The sequence below is a fragment of the Hemiscyllium ocellatum genome, chromosome 7, assembly GCF_020745735.1.
Source record: "Hemiscyllium ocellatum isolate sHemOce1 chromosome 7, sHemOce1.pat.X.cur, whole genome shotgun sequence".
NCBI lineage: Eukaryota > Metazoa > Chordata > Chondrichthyes > Orectolobiformes > Hemiscylliidae > Hemiscyllium > Hemiscyllium ocellatum.
In genome coordinates this window covers 52,440,453-52,455,905 of record NC_083407.1, presented here as the reverse complement: position 1 = coordinate 52,455,905, position 15,453 = coordinate 52,440,453, and the positions used below count along the sequence as shown (strand labels likewise).

Below are 15,453 nucleotides of genomic sequence, written 5' to 3'. Positions count from 1 at the left end.
ACATCCATTCCTGACCTTGCTCTACCTGTGTCTCAGAAATGGCCACAACGTCAAAGTCCCCTCAACCTTCGCCTCAATCCCTCCATGCTCCCTTCAAACCCTGCAATAACCTCAATAAGTTGTCATTCATACCAAATTCACCAGCTCCTGTTTAACTAAGTTATTAGAAGCTTTTGAAATTCACCAAATATTCATGCTGGGCTCAGCTAACATAACAAACCTCTATTAAAATTGAAAGAACAGATGGTGGTTTTTCTATATTAAATCAGAGGGCCTATCAGTGAAGAAATTGGGCAGGGCGAGTGATTAAGTTTCAGTTGTGGAGATTTTGTTTCCTAAATTCAAGAACTTGGAACATTTAAAATCCTCCCCGAAATCTCTTGTATCAAATGATTAATATTGCTTCTGTTAGGTACTTTATGGTATTTTTCTATTTTAAGTGCATTATATAAATTCAATTTGTTCTTGAATTTGTTCTTGTCCTTATCAAATAGGGCTCAATGGGAACATACGATTTATACTGGGCAGAATAACAGTTCTGATGTGAGCTTGAAATGGAACATCTCAGAAGTATTCTCTTTCAGACATTAATTTAGTGTCCTGGGATTGAAAAAGGCTTCAGGGCAGCATTTCAAAGAAGAAAAGGAAAGTTTCCCCAGATCTTTATTCCTCAATCATGATCACTAAGAAGAGTGAATCAGACCATTATCATTGTAGAGAGTTGCTCTGCATAAATTAGCTATTGTATTTTCTAAATTACAACAGTGACGATGCTTCAAAATTAAAACTGTCAGGGTCTGTGATAATTCCAAATTGTGAATAATGTGACATCAATTCACATTTTCCTTCTACTAATCAATTAACATGACTTTACCAGAGTGCTACTGATGAATGAAGCACAAGCATCAGGTTCTTTTCAGACTTTATAATAGGATCATCAATTACTCCATTGATAAAAGCAAGGCATTCATCAAATGGCCTCAGTGCAAAACCTGTAATCAAAACAAATATCTTAGGTCACTACATTGTTGGTCAACATTACAACCATAAAAGTGTGTATTTGTTTGATGTAAATGAAAAGTTATATTGTTATATAAATCAAAATGAGCGATATTATTCTGAAGAATGATTGGGGAGGATTTTCTGAATAATGGGACTCTTATTCTCACCACCTGAAGCCTCAGCAGAACCCACATCTCCTGCCAACATCTTTTGCTCTACAGTAATTTTAACGCTTTAACCAGTATTAACTGGCCAAAGACAGGATTTCTATCCTCACTCGAAGGATGTCTTGCCTCTGAGAAATGTCCAATTAACTAAGCTAAGCACTTAATTTGGCATCAACAGCTCTTCGCAAATTATAAACCATGCAGAAGGTGTTGGGACTTCTAGAAAAGATTGGGACTGTGACCTTTTAATGTGATTTTCAAATCCTGCCTGCACTCGGCCTTTTGATAATTGAGCTGAATGTTTTTGGTCTCTTTTTGGTGAATTGACAGGTCAAATTGGGTGGAGTGAACACAGTGGAATTGGGATATTGAGGTCATATACACTAAAGCATACTGTCTAAACTGGACAGGTACTTGAGATGTCAGCAACCAGATTAGATAGAAGAACAGATCAGAATGTTTATCTTTGGGATGTTCAAAGTCCTGTTGTTTCTTTTCTACATAGCAGAGACAGTAATAATCTAGTCATGGAATCATCAAATATGATTGGTAATTGTCATGGTACAGGAGAATGCAGTTCAAGTTATCTGTTCAACTGTATGCTCACCGCAAGAACAATTTAACTAGCTGCACATTCCAGCCATTCCTCATATTATTATAATTTGTTTTCCACATCAGGAATTTCTAAAATTCCCATTTGCAAGACTAAATTTCAGGCATTCTTGATCATAATCACTCGTGAATAAAGATGTCTTTCTTCATGTCACTTTTAGCTGTGTTCCCAATCACATTAACCTTATACCTTCTTATTCTCAGCTTCTTTACTCTTCCATCACTAGCAGAGATAGTCCTTATTACCCATCTGTAGTTACCTTTGACCAGGTGATGAACCACCTTCTTCAAGTAGAAGAATATTTCTGGGATTGAATAATGGTGACAAGTGGGGTTCCTAAGGAATTGGTAGTGGAACTGCTAGTTTTCTTGATCTACATTAATGGCAGGTTTGGGTGAAGAGGGAAAACTTTTAAAATTTGTCAATAAAATGCAACCTGAAAGCATACTGAACAGTAAAATGAGAATAATGAAGATTAATTCAAAAGATTATGAATGGGATGTGAAATAGGTGGATTTATGGCATTGTAACTTAATGCAGAGAAACTTGAGGAAGATCTATTTTGAGAAATGCAGTTGTACACAGTGTACAAGTTGACTTTCCACATCCTTATGACCTCTATCTCTGTTTTATCCTGCTTTCACTTTAGTTTGTGGCAACTCCTTGAAACATGATGTTAGAAATGAACAGCTGAAATGGAGTGAATTTTCAGGGCTGTGAGAGAGCCAATTACTGTAAAAATACAACAAGGAAGAATTAAAAAAACTAGCAATGTTGTAGAGCTGGGTGAGTCAGAATAGCTGTGATTTCTCCATCCTGACCTTGTAGAAATGAAAGAATGTATGAGACAGGTCTGAAATGTTTTTACTATTGTGACAAAACTATGAGGTATGTACAGAGTTGAATAAAATAACTGAGTGAATAAAAGTAGCAACCTGTTATCAGTACTGGGAGAGGATGCTACCTAAAAGGTTGCACCTAAGTCAAACTAAGGAGCAAAGAAGACAGACTAAATGAATGTTGAAGCTATGAAGAGTTACTTTGAAACCTCTGTTAACGTTATTTATGTACATAATGCATTTAACCTCAGAGGGTGGGGGAAGGGGGCACTATTGACCAATATATAATGTAACATCTTTAGCCAAATCCTATATAAACTCATCAAAGATAGGTTTGACTTCGGCATAAGTGATCACACCGAACAGCATGTCTGCTGAGAAGGGAGAAACCTACTTTCAATAATGCAATGGGAGAGTTGACAAGATTTTGTATTATGCATACAGGCTTTCCAAGCCAAATGAGAACAGTTTTATGGGAAAAAGAGATTAATTTTCAGAAGAGCCAGCAGACAGATCAAGATCTGAGGACAGGAGGTAGATATTGCAGAGGACATCACACGAAAGAAATGAAAGCGTGTTCAGCAAGGGAAGAGCAGTGCTCCAACTTTAAGAATCTGAATCAGTTTGTAAGCAAGTGCCTAATTGGAAAGCTGGAAAACAAGCCTAAGATTGGCTGTTGGAGAACTGTCAGCCAGTGATTTTCACAAATGACTCAACATGACACAACAGGTTTGTATCGTCAGGTCTAAGGTGATAAATGTGTTGTGACTGCTAGAATGATGACTCCAGAAGGACAATATCAAAATGTGCAAAGTATCAGATAGACGCTGGTCATTCATGCCACATGGTGAGCTTTACAGACATTGTAAAGCAGCCAGGCTGGTGAAGCAGGATATAAGACCATAAGACACAGGAGTGGAAGTAAGGTCATTCGGCCCATCGAGTCCACTCCGCTATTTAATCATGGCTGATGGGCATTTCAACTCCACTTGCCCGCACTCTCCCCGCACCCTTTAATTCCTTGCGAGATCAAGGATTTATCAATCTCTGCCTTGAAGACATTAATGTCCCTGCCTCCACTGCGCTCAGTGGCAATGAATTCCACAGGCCTACCACTCTTTGGCTGAAGAAATATCTCCTCATTTCTGTTCTAAATTGACCCCCCTCTAATTTTATGGCTGTGCCCACAGGTCCTAGTCTCCTCACCTAATGGAAACAAATTACCAGCGTCCACCCCTTCTAGGCCATGTATTATCTTGTGAGTTTCTATTAGCTCTCCCCTTAACCTTCTAAACTCTAATGAATACAATCCCAGGATCCTCAGCCGTTCATCGTATGGATGTGATGGAAATGCACATCCAAAAGGAGAAATGAAGCTGAGAGTCAAAATCAATTGAAAAGATCAAGATGCAGACTTCAATTAGTAGAAATTAAACCAGATTTCAGCTGAATAAGACTGAAGCATGACTGCTAACTACATGTGCTGGAAGGGTTTTGCACCATTTTGCAGGCCACAAATCCCTTCATTGCTGAACAGATCTTTGAAATTAAAACTATTTTGCAGGTCTTTAATGTCTTCTGAGAGTCACGGAGTCATACAGCATAGAATCAGACCCTTCCGGCCAACTAGTTCATGGTGACCATGTTCACAAAACTAAACTAGTTTGCCTGCATTTGGCCCATAATCCTCCAAACTTTTCCAACTTATGTATTTATCCAAATGTCCTTCAAATGTTATAACTGTATCTGCATCCACAACTTCCTCTAGCAGTTCATTCCATGCACAAACTACTGGCTATGTATAAAAGTTACCCTTCATATCATTTTTAAAATGTTCTCCTCTCACATTTAAACCACATTCCTAGTTTTGAACTCACACACTTTAGAGAAATGGCCCTTGCTGTATATTCCATATATTCTATCTATGCCCCTCATGATTTTATAAATCTTGATAAGGCCACCCCTCAATCTCCTGTGCTCGGTGAAAAAAAGTCCCAACCTATCCAGCCTATTTTTATTACTCAAACCCACCATTCCAAAAAACACCCTGCTAAGCCTTTTCTGAATCATCTCCAATTTAGTAATATCCTTCCTATTACTGGATGACCTGACATGCACATAGTACTCCAGAAGAGGCCTCACCAATGTCCTGTACATGACGTCCCAACTCCTATACTCAAAGTCTAGATTAGAGTGGTGCAGGAAAAGCACAGCAGTTCAGGCAGCATCCGAGGAGCAGTAAAATCGACGTTTTGGATAAAAGCCCTTCACCAGGAATTCAGGCAGAGTGCCTGAAGGGTGGAGAGATAAATAAGAGGAGGGTGGGGGTGGGGAGAAAGTAGCATAGAGTACAATAGATGAGTGGAGGAGGGGATGAAGGTGATAGGTTGGGGGGGGGGGTGGAGTGGATAGGTGGAAAAGAAGATAGGCAGGTAGGACAAGTCATGGGGACAGTGCTGAGCTGAAAGTTTGGAACTGGGGTGAGGTGGGGGAAGGGGAAATGAGGAAACTGTTGAAGTCCACATTGATGCCCTGGGGTTGAAGTATTCCGAGGCTGAAAATGAGGCGTTCTACCTCCAGGCATCTGGTGGTGAGGGAGCGGTGGCGAAGGAGGCCCAGGACCTCCATATCCTCGGCAGAGTGGGAGGGGGAGTTGAAATGTTGTGGCCACAGGGCGGTGTGGTTGATTGATTAGGTGTCCCAGAATGTTCCCTAAAGCGCTCTGCTAGGAGGCGTCCAGTCTCCCCAATGTAGAGGAGACCGCATCGGGAGCAACAGATACAATAAATGATATTGGTAGATGTGCAGGTAAAACTTTGATGGGTGTGGAAGGCTCCTTTAGGGCCTTGGATGGAGGTGAGAGAGGAGGTGTGGGCATAGATTTTGCAATTCCTGCGATGGCAGGAGAAGGTGCCAGGATGGGAGGGTGGGTTTTAGGGGGGTGTGGACCTGACCAGGTAGTCATGGAGGGAACGAGGGAACAATCTTTGCGGAAGGCGGAAAGGGGTGGGGAGGGAAATATATCCCTGGTGGTGGGGTCCGTTTGGAGGTGGCAGAAATGTCGGTGGATGATTTGGTTTATGTGAAGGTTGGTAGAGTGGAAGGTGAGCACCAGGGGCATTCTGTCCTTGCTACAGTTGGAGGGGTTGGGTCTGAGGGTGGAGATGCGGGATGTGGATGAGATGCGTTGGACGGCATCTATAACCGTGTGGGAAGGAAAACTGCAGTCTCTAAAGAAGGAGGCCATCTGGTGTGTTCTGTGGTGGAACTGGTCCTCCTGGGAGCAGATACGGCGGAGGTGGAGGAATTGGGAATACAGGATGGCATTTTTGCAGGAGGTAGGGTGGGAAGAGGTATAATCCAGGTAGCTGTGGGAGTCAGTGGGTTTTTAAAAAATGTCGGTGTCAAGTCAGTCGTCATTTATGGAGATGGAGAGGTCCAGGAAGGGAATGGAAGTGTCAGAGATGGTCCAGGTAAATTTAAGATCAGGGTGGAATGTATTGGTAAAGTTGATGAATTGCTCAATCTCTTGGCGGGAGCACGAGGTGGCACCAATGCAATCATCAACTTAGCGGAGGAAGAGGTGGGGGGTGGTGTGGTGTAATTACGGAAGATGGACTGTTCTACGTAGCCAACAAAGAGACAGGCATAGCTGGGGCCCTTACGGGTGCCCATGGCTACCCCTTTGGTCTGGAGGAAGTGGGAGGATTGGAAGGAGAAATTGTTAAAGATGAGGACCAGTTTGGTCAAACGAATGAGAGTGTCAGTGAAGGGTACTGTTGGGGACATTGGGAGAGGAAGAAACGGAGGGCTTGGAGGCCTGGTCATGGCAGATGGAGGTGTAGAGGGACTGGATATCCATGGTGAAGATGAGGCGTTGGGGACCGGGGAAATGGAAGTCTTGGAGGAGGTGGAGGGCGTGGGTGGTATCTCGAACGTATGTGGGGAGTTCCTGGACTAGGGGGAGATAGGACAGTGTCGAGATAGGTAGAAATGAGTTCAGTGGGGCAGGAGCATGCTGAGACAATGGGTCGGCCAGGGTGGTCAGGCTTGCGGATCTTGGGAAGGAGGTAGAACCGGGCAATGCTGGGTTCCTGAACTATGAAGTTGGAAGCTGTGGGTGGGAGATCTCCTGAGGTGATGAAGTTCTGTATGGTCTGGGAGATGATGGTTTGGTGATGGGAGGGTGGGGTCATGGTCGAGGGGGCAGTAGGAAGAGGTGTCCTCGAGTTGGCATTTGGCTTCAGTAGTGTAGAGGTCAGTGCACCAGACTACCACTGCGCCCCTTTTATCTGCTGGCTTGATGGTGAGGTTGGGATTGGAGCAGAGGGAGTGGAGGGCAGCGCGTTGTGAGGATGAGAGGTTGGAGTGGGGTAGGGGGGTAGACAGGTTGAGACGGTTAATGTCCTGGCAGTAGTTGGAAATGAAGAGGTCGAGGGCGGGTAATAGGCCAGCATCGGGTGTCCAGGTGGATGCAGTGTGTTGGAGGTGGGCGAAGGGGTTCTTGGAAGGTGGGCGGGAGTCCTGATTGTGAAAGTAAGCTCGAAGGCGGAGGCAGCGGAAGATGTGTTTGACATCACGACGTATATTAAATTCATTAATGCGTGGGCGGAGGGGGATGAGCAAAGGTCTGACCAATGAAGGCAAGTACTAAATACCTTCTTAACCACCTTGTCTATCTGTGACGCAAATGCGGGGGGGGGGGAGCGTTTACTGTCTATTTCAATTTATTTTTTGGGAGAATCAAAACGTTATTTCAGTAACGAGTAATCTTTTCTTGGCTTGGGAAGGAACTAGCACCACTTTTTCTAAGTAATTGAACTGCCTGAATGCAAGAAGCATTCAGTCATTCATTAAGGGTGATCTGAGGAAGGGTCACTTGACGCAAAATGTTAACTGTGATTTCTTTCCACAGAGGCTGCCAGACCTGCTGAATTTTTCCAGTATTTTCTATTTTTGTTTCATTCATTATGGCAATTTCAGAGAAAGGTTTGGAAGCCTTATAGCACCATATATGATCACCAGAAATACATTTTAATCCAGAAAACTTGATTTATTATGGAAGCAAAAGGAAAAAAGATGGCAAGGTCAGGTTTAGATAGTGATGGAAAAACTAATTTTACAGCATGGTGTTCAAACTGTTATGGTGTATTCCTTGGGATCAATTGGCACAGATCACAGCAAGTCATCAGGCATCATGTCCTTTGTATACTCATGTTGGACTACATTTATAATGAACAGATTATGACAGATGAAGGACTGACTGAATGTGGACAAAGTGATACAGATATGTAGAACAAGAGTATTTGCTCACCAGGCAACAATCAAAAGTTGGTACCAAAGTAACATATATGCTAGGAGGTATAAGTGAATAATGGGATATCACTATTGTAAGAAAACAGGAAAAGCCATTGACAAATTCTAAATATGCAGGACAAAGGGCAGGATTTAACATCCATGGATTAGGATTGACTTTGAACAAACAGCATTACAAACAGAGTTTTATTCGCATACCCCAGATCCTCACAAAAGGGGAGAAATAGAAGTTTGATTGGACTGGTAAACTGGTTATGCACTCAGACTAGAACTGGTGCCAGTTATGAAGTTTTGAAACTGAGTACAGTGATGGGAAATTAAATTCAGAAAAATACTCAAGTTTCCAACTGTGGGTACTCAAAAGGTGTTATGCTACTTTCTTACTTCATATACCAATCTTTCAGATGACTATTCTAACATAGCACAGATTATCAGATTCTTGGTGGGAAATAATAATGTGCTTTTTGCTTGTCTATTAAACCAAGAAAATAAAGTGTAAATTGAGTACCTCAGCTGTTGAAAATTTGGTGCCAGGAAAAGTTATAGATGCAAGATTGCATTTATCCTGTATTCTAAAGGAAAACCCTATACAAGGGCAATCTGTCCATACAATATCATGTGTATAACCATTCTCTTTTGGACAATTTGTATTCAATAGAGGGTGTTGCTCAGAAAAAGGTTAAAGATTGCCCTTGCTAGCACATAAGGAATTTTAGAAAGAGACTTGCAAAACAAAAGGGGTTGAAACACCAATTGCTAGACTGTTTCACAAAAGAAGATGCTTGCTCCAAGTTATTGTTGGTGACCATCAACGAAATACCATAAGGACTTATAAGAACATTAAAAAAAATTGTTTCTTTGTGTCACTTTGTGATTAACATTTTATATTTTTCTTCTTTACAGGAAAGGTAAATATACATGTTTTTGTATTATATAAAATCTGAAAAAATAAGTTTGCTATGAGCAATTGTATTATTATGTAAGATGTAAGAAATTAAAAAAATGTTTAATCCTCATTAGTTTTGTTCAAATATTGTTTTTATCTCTTCAAAAAGTTTTATTTAAACTGTAGAAGGGAATCTATAGTAGTTAAGCAGGAATTTTTGATTAATTAACGAACAGTTGGGACTGGTTTGGAAGGAATTTAAGACTGAGTAGTTAATAAATTGTGTCCACAAAGTAAGGTGTTTTGGACACCATCTCACCAAATGGATTGGATCTGATTTACAGAGCAGCCTTCTAATTCTCTTTTCTATTCATCCAGTTATTTGTACCTTCAGGAATAAATGTTCAGACACTCATTCTGAGGACCCTTTAACAAAAAGCTTCTTTTGATAAATGCAGTGCATGATCCTTTTGACCTTTATTGGTGAGGGAACCCAGAAGTGGGATACTAATGTATATCATAGTGTTGAAGAGCCATGAGATAGCTTGCTGACTGAACAAATGGGTTCCTGGTTTGATACTGGTTCTCATGCTGTGTATAAGACTGTTACAAATCTGTCCAATGAATCAAATAGCCTCCATCTCTGCTGATACTTCTTAAGAAGAAAATTACAAATATATTTACCTTTAAGCATTTTAATTTTATTATTATTATCCACATGAAGTACAAATCCAAAATAGAATTATTAAAATAATCAAACAGAAATTTAAAATATTTTTTAAAATGTCATAAATTGCAATACCTTCTTGAAGAGAAAAATCAAGGCAAGCTGTATAAAATGATGCCTGACCAAGTATGTTGTGTCGTGAGACTGAAAAGTCTTTCATGTATGTCATTAGCTCAACATAATCTGAAAGTCTACAAAACAAAAAGTGTAGTTTGTTAATAATACAATCATTATTACTCATATAATATTCTATGTTCGCACACATATTAAATCCTATATTAAGAAGACCAGCTACCACATAAGTTTGATAAAATATTAAACAAAAAACTCCCAAAGAACTGCAGATGCTTAAAATCAAAAACAAATACAAAAAAATGCTGGAAAAAAATCAGTGGATCTGGTAGGAAGGAGAACTAACATTTCAGGTTCTGAAGACGATTCACTGAACTTAAAACATTAATTCTGCTTTCTCTCCACCTGACCTGCTGAGTTTTTCCAGCAATTTCTGTTTATGATAACATTTTGGTCATGTTATTGTCAGCAAATTGGGAGTTGGATTACCAGAGTAGCTGCTAATGAATTAAATAAACCTTGTTTAAAATGTTAGTGTCAGCAATGGTGAGCATTATTGTCAGGTTTTTCTGAAAACCCATCTACTGCAGATACAGACCCATAGCAATGTGGTTGACTCTGAATAGCCCTCTGAAATGAGCTGCAAATGTGTTGCTGGTCAAAGCACAGCAGGCCAGGCAGCATCTCAGGAATAGAGAATTCGACGTTTCGAGCATAAGCCCTTCATCAGGAAATGAGCTAGCAAGTTATTCAATGTTTTGTTGTGTAGTAGGGTATTTTCTGCTATTTAACAGTATGATGTTTTCATCCATGCTTTTTTTAACTGTGGGAGATGGTAGGACAATAGTAATGTCAATAGACTGGAAGATAGAAGTGCAGACTAAATCTCTGCTGGTAGGCTTTTAATTTCCATGACAGCAGATGGTAAAATTTAAATTCAATTAGTAATTTTTTAAAAATCTGGAATTCAAAGCTAATCTCAGTGATGATGACCATAAAGCTATCATTCATGGTCATTAAAAACATCTCGCTCACTAATGCCCTTTCGGGAAAGAAACCGTCTTCCTTGTCTGATCCATTATGCATGTGATTCTAGACCAACAGTAATGTGGTTGATTCTTAACTGCCTTCTGAAATGGCAGCGCAAGCCATTCCACTGAAGGGCAGGTAGAGATGGGCAACAAATGCTGGCATTTCCAGTGATGTAAAAAGTGAGGTCTGCAGATGCTGGAGATCAGAGCTAAAAATGTGTTGCTGGTTAAAGCACAGCAGGTTAGGCAGCATCCAAGGAACAGGAAATTCGACGTTTCGGGCCAGAGCCCTTCATCTTTTGCCTGTTTTAGTGGGCTGAGGTTTTCATGAGGCTCTTGTTCATTTGCGGCCAACTGACTGAATTGCCATACTCAACTTCTTCCATGGGCCTTCTCCTTCCCCATGTATGAAACCCAATTCTGTTTCCAACTACTTTAACTGCTTTCTCTAAGGTTAAGTTACCCCTAGCTTTCAAGGAGTCTGACAACAGCTGCTCTGCAACCTTAACATTTGTATGCTTGTAAATCAAACCTAATTTAAACTTTTGTAAGTATAATTTTCCACCAGCCAAAAGAGTTAGTAAACAAATCTTTGCTTTCACCTGGCTTTTGTTTGAGATCATTGAACTTTACTTGTTCAATAATGGAATTCCAATGAATGTTGAAAAATGAATTGAATGTTAATAATGCCTCTTCATACAAAATTAAATTCTTATTAATGCCTTGCTTTGTTAATCTGTTGTTAGCAATGGTGCTTATAAACTAATATACTAACTTGACCTTTCTGGCCTTTTTCATGCAAGCCGGAAGTAGTTCTGTACATGGTAAACCTTTACAGCCAGTTTTTCCATACCTAAGCCTGTAATGCTCCTTCAGTTGTCTGGAATATTTCCTGGAGTGATAGATTAGATTTCATATTTCTTCTGAGCACTGGAGCTATTCTTGAATTCACTACTGAGTCTTTGCCACTGCTCATAGTTTTGAAGCTTATTCACTTCAGTCCTGTCTCCAGGACTGTATTTCAGCTTCTGTTGCTTACGTAACATTCCACTGTCTCAGTGATTCTTCAAACTTTCTGTATTTTTCCTCTGAACCTCAATTTCCCTTCAACTGCTGGTGATTTTTTTTTTATTCACTTGTGAGATGTGAGTATTACTGGCTGGTCTAGTGTTTATTCCCCGTCCTTACTTGCCTTTGAGAAGGTGGAAGTGAAGTGCCTTTTTTAACCACTGTAGTCCATGTGCTGGAGGTGAACCCACAACTACGTTAGGGAGGAAGTTCTAGAATTTAGACCTAATGACACTGAAGGAATGGCAATATATTTCCAAGTCAGGATGGAGAGTGTCTTGGAGGGGAATTTGCAGATGGTGCTATTCCCATGTATCTGCTGGTCTTGAACTTCTAGGTGGAAATGGTCATGGGTTTGGAAGATACCATCTAAGGATCTTTGGGGAATATGTGCAGTGCATCTAATAAATAGTACGCACTGCTGTTACTGAGGTGGAGAGAGAAGATGCTTATGATGTAGTGTCAATCAAGCAGGCTGGTTTATACTGGGTAGTGTCAAGCTCCTTGAGTGTTGTTGGCAAGAGGGAAGTATTCTATCATACTCCTGACTTGTACTTTTGGGCTTTTGGTAAGTTTGGTTTAGTTTCTTGTCAATGTAATCTCAGGATGTTGACAGTAGAGGGTACAGTGATGGTAAAGCCATTGAGTGTCAAGGGTTGTGGTTAGGTTGTCTCTTGTTGGAAATGGTCATTAATTACCATTTCTGTAGTGCAAATGTTGCTTGCCACATTTCAGCTGAAGCCTGGATATTGTCCAGGTCTTGCTGTACTTGGACATGGATTGTTTCAGTATCTGAGGAGTTGAGAATGTTGTGCAATCATTGGCAAACATCTCCACTTCAGACCTTATGATGGAGGGTAGGTCATTGATGAAGCAGGTGAATATGATTGGGCTTAGGACAATATCCTGAGGAACTCCACTGAGATGTCGTAGAGCAGAGATGACTGATCTCCAACAACCACAATCATCTTCCTTTGTGCTAGGTATGACTCTAACCATTGGTTAGAGTCCCTAATGACTCCAGTCTAGCTCAGGCTCTATGATGCCTTGATCAAATATAGCCTTGATGTTAAAAGCAGTCACTCTCCCCTCACCTCTAGCTTTGGTTTTCCTTTACTATTGCCCCTAAATGCAGGCTATTATAGGAGTATTGCTGTGGGTTCTATGTATAATTAGACAAGAAGATTGAGGCTTATTTTGATGTTGAGAACACCCTGCATCACCTTTTATGTGTTTTCTGTGTAACAGGCAGTTTTCTTAATAGGCAGAAACAAATTCTCAACTGACAGGAAATACAGCTTGTTAAACCTTACTAACAGCCCATCTCACCTTATTAATATTGAGCCTCCTACGTTGCCAAATGTGTCTAACAGACATTGAGACATGTCAACATGGAATCAGAGTAGGTATCTGGTAACTTCAGCACTTCTTCTGACGGACATCTATTTCTTTAGGACCAAATACCATCTCAGGGCCAAGTCACATGCACCTCTCATCCATGGACATTGGCATCTGACATTTGCCCATCCTCATGACCATTACGGCATTTCTCTGATTCACTTGTAGGCCACTCAGGAGCCACAAACTAGCAATAAAAGGTTGCAGCAGGGAAAGGCACCAATCTGATGGATTGTACCAAGTTGCAGCTCAGGGCTGGTCACTCAACCTTTTAGCCCCTTGTCTCTTAGGGCTTGTTCGCTTAATGCCTGCCTGCATGTTCACAGCTCCCATGTTTTGCCTTGACTTGTTTTGCCAGCCATGCCACGCCTCTCAGCACATTAATGTTTCAGTTGTAGCCTAAAACTATCAATCTGCTGTATTGATAAATTCTTTTGCGCAAGCTGTTTGTTATTATTGGTCCGAGGGACATCTTCATTTATAGCACAGTGAGGCATCAGTCTAAAATCTAGAGCATGTTCCAGCTGCCTGTGTGGCAAAATTTCTGCATATCCCTGTTTCTGTTTCTGGTGAAAGGCTATCAATAAATGTTCACTATAAATACTAACTTCAACAGTACTTCAACTACCCCTCCTTCCGCTATAGTTCATGCAAGGTGTCCATTCTCCCAGCCAACTGTCACATCCATTCTGATGATGTCACCTCTCCTACTAGCACTTCTGTGATGCCTTCTTTTACCCTCAATGTAACCACACTGTGGTTGACAATGCCTTCCACAGTATCTATCTCAATTAGATTTGATTTCTGTTCAAAATGTGAGTCAAGAGTTAAGGGGACTGATACAAATGTATCGTTATGCCACAGTCAGATCAGGTATGATCTTACCACATGGTAAAGCAGAATGAAGGGGCCAAAGAGTTCTTAATCCTTGAGTTCTTTTGCCCTCACCATCTTTCATCTTGGATGGATCATCCTCCATCATTTCTATCAGTTCTAGTCCAGGCCACCATCAAACACATCTTGTCTTCCCGTCCCCTTTCAGTTGTCCTAATGGACTGTTCCCTTCCTGTTGCCCTGGTCCACTCTTCAACCATTGCAATGCAGCCTGTCAGTTCTTACAGTAGTTTTCATGCAATTGCAGGAGTTGCAAATCCTGCTTCTTCACCTCCTCTCTTCACCGTCCTGTGCAGAGTCACTCTTTCCCAGTGGAACAGCGATTTACACAGAATTTCAATTTACTATACTGCATTCAGAGCTCACAATGCAGTCTGCTCTACAATAGGGAGGCTTGTTTCTGTTTATTTTTGTAATCCTTTATCTTGAAAACAACTTTGAAGAAGCAATGAAGGTAGCAATAGTGCAGCTTGCACACTTTTTTTTAGATTAGATTACTTACAGTGTGGAAACAGGCCCTTCGGCTCAACAAGTCCACACCAACCCGCCGAAGCACAACCCACCCATATCCCTACATTTACCCCTTACCTAACACTACGGGCAATTTAGCATGGCCAATTCACCTGACCCGCACATCGTTGGACTGTGGGAGGAAACCGGAGCACCCGGAGGAAACCCACGCAGACACGGGGAGAACGTGCAAACTCCACACAGTCAGTCGCCTGAGTCGGGAAATGAACCCGGGTCTCAGGCACTGTGAGGCAGCAGTGCTAACCACTGTGCCACCGTGCCGCCCACTTAGCATGTAATTTTATGACCATCACCAAGATCACTGGTACACTATTACTGACAGAGCTGGCTGAGTTCTAAAGTGGTGAAACTAACTCAACCTCAACTTCACCAATTTACCTGGCACAGTGCATCTGTTCTTAACAGTATGGATGGATATTGAGACAAAGGTCAGTCTTCAGCTTGAGGATATCTTCCATCATGTGTGATAATATTGCCATTCTAAGTGGGATTATCTCAGAAGAAATCTAGCTACTCAAAAGTGGACAACTATAAGGACCCATAGGCCACTGGCAGTTGAGTTGTATTCCACTACAACCTTCAAAGTATGGTTCAAAGTACTCCTCACTCCATCATTATCATCAATTCACCTGCTTCAATTCAGAGAGTAGGATAGCATCAGGAATATTTAAGAATGAGGTGCAAACATAATGAAGAATAAACAGAATTACATGTATGTGGAACATTGTAAGCAAAGTGACATAAATAGAGCTATATGATCCTAGAACTAGTGGATCAAATCAAAGCTCTGTCATCAAACCACTTCCAACCATGAATGATGGTAATCAATTAATAGGAAGAGGAGGTTTCATGATCACCCCAATTCTCAATGATGCAATAACACAGTGTGAGTGCAAAGATAACATTTGT

General features: G+C 41.0%; 1 protein-coding gene across 1 annotated transcript in view; it reads right to left on the bottom strand.

Moving 5' to 3' along the window:
* The window catches only part of LOC132817350 (adenylate cyclase type 10-like), a 187,519-nt gene that overhangs the window by 21,023 nt on the left and 151,043 nt on the right, over window positions 1-15,453 (bottom strand). Inside the window, exons 29-30 of the mRNA XM_060827758.1 lie at window positions 9,626-9,741; window positions 875-992 (exon numbers count right to left, since the gene is read on the bottom strand). Of these exons, the coding sequence (XP_060683741.1) occupies window positions 875-992; window positions 9,626-9,741 (234 nt within the window). The remainder of the gene's footprint in view (window positions 1-874; window positions 993-9,625; window positions 9,742-15,453) is intronic.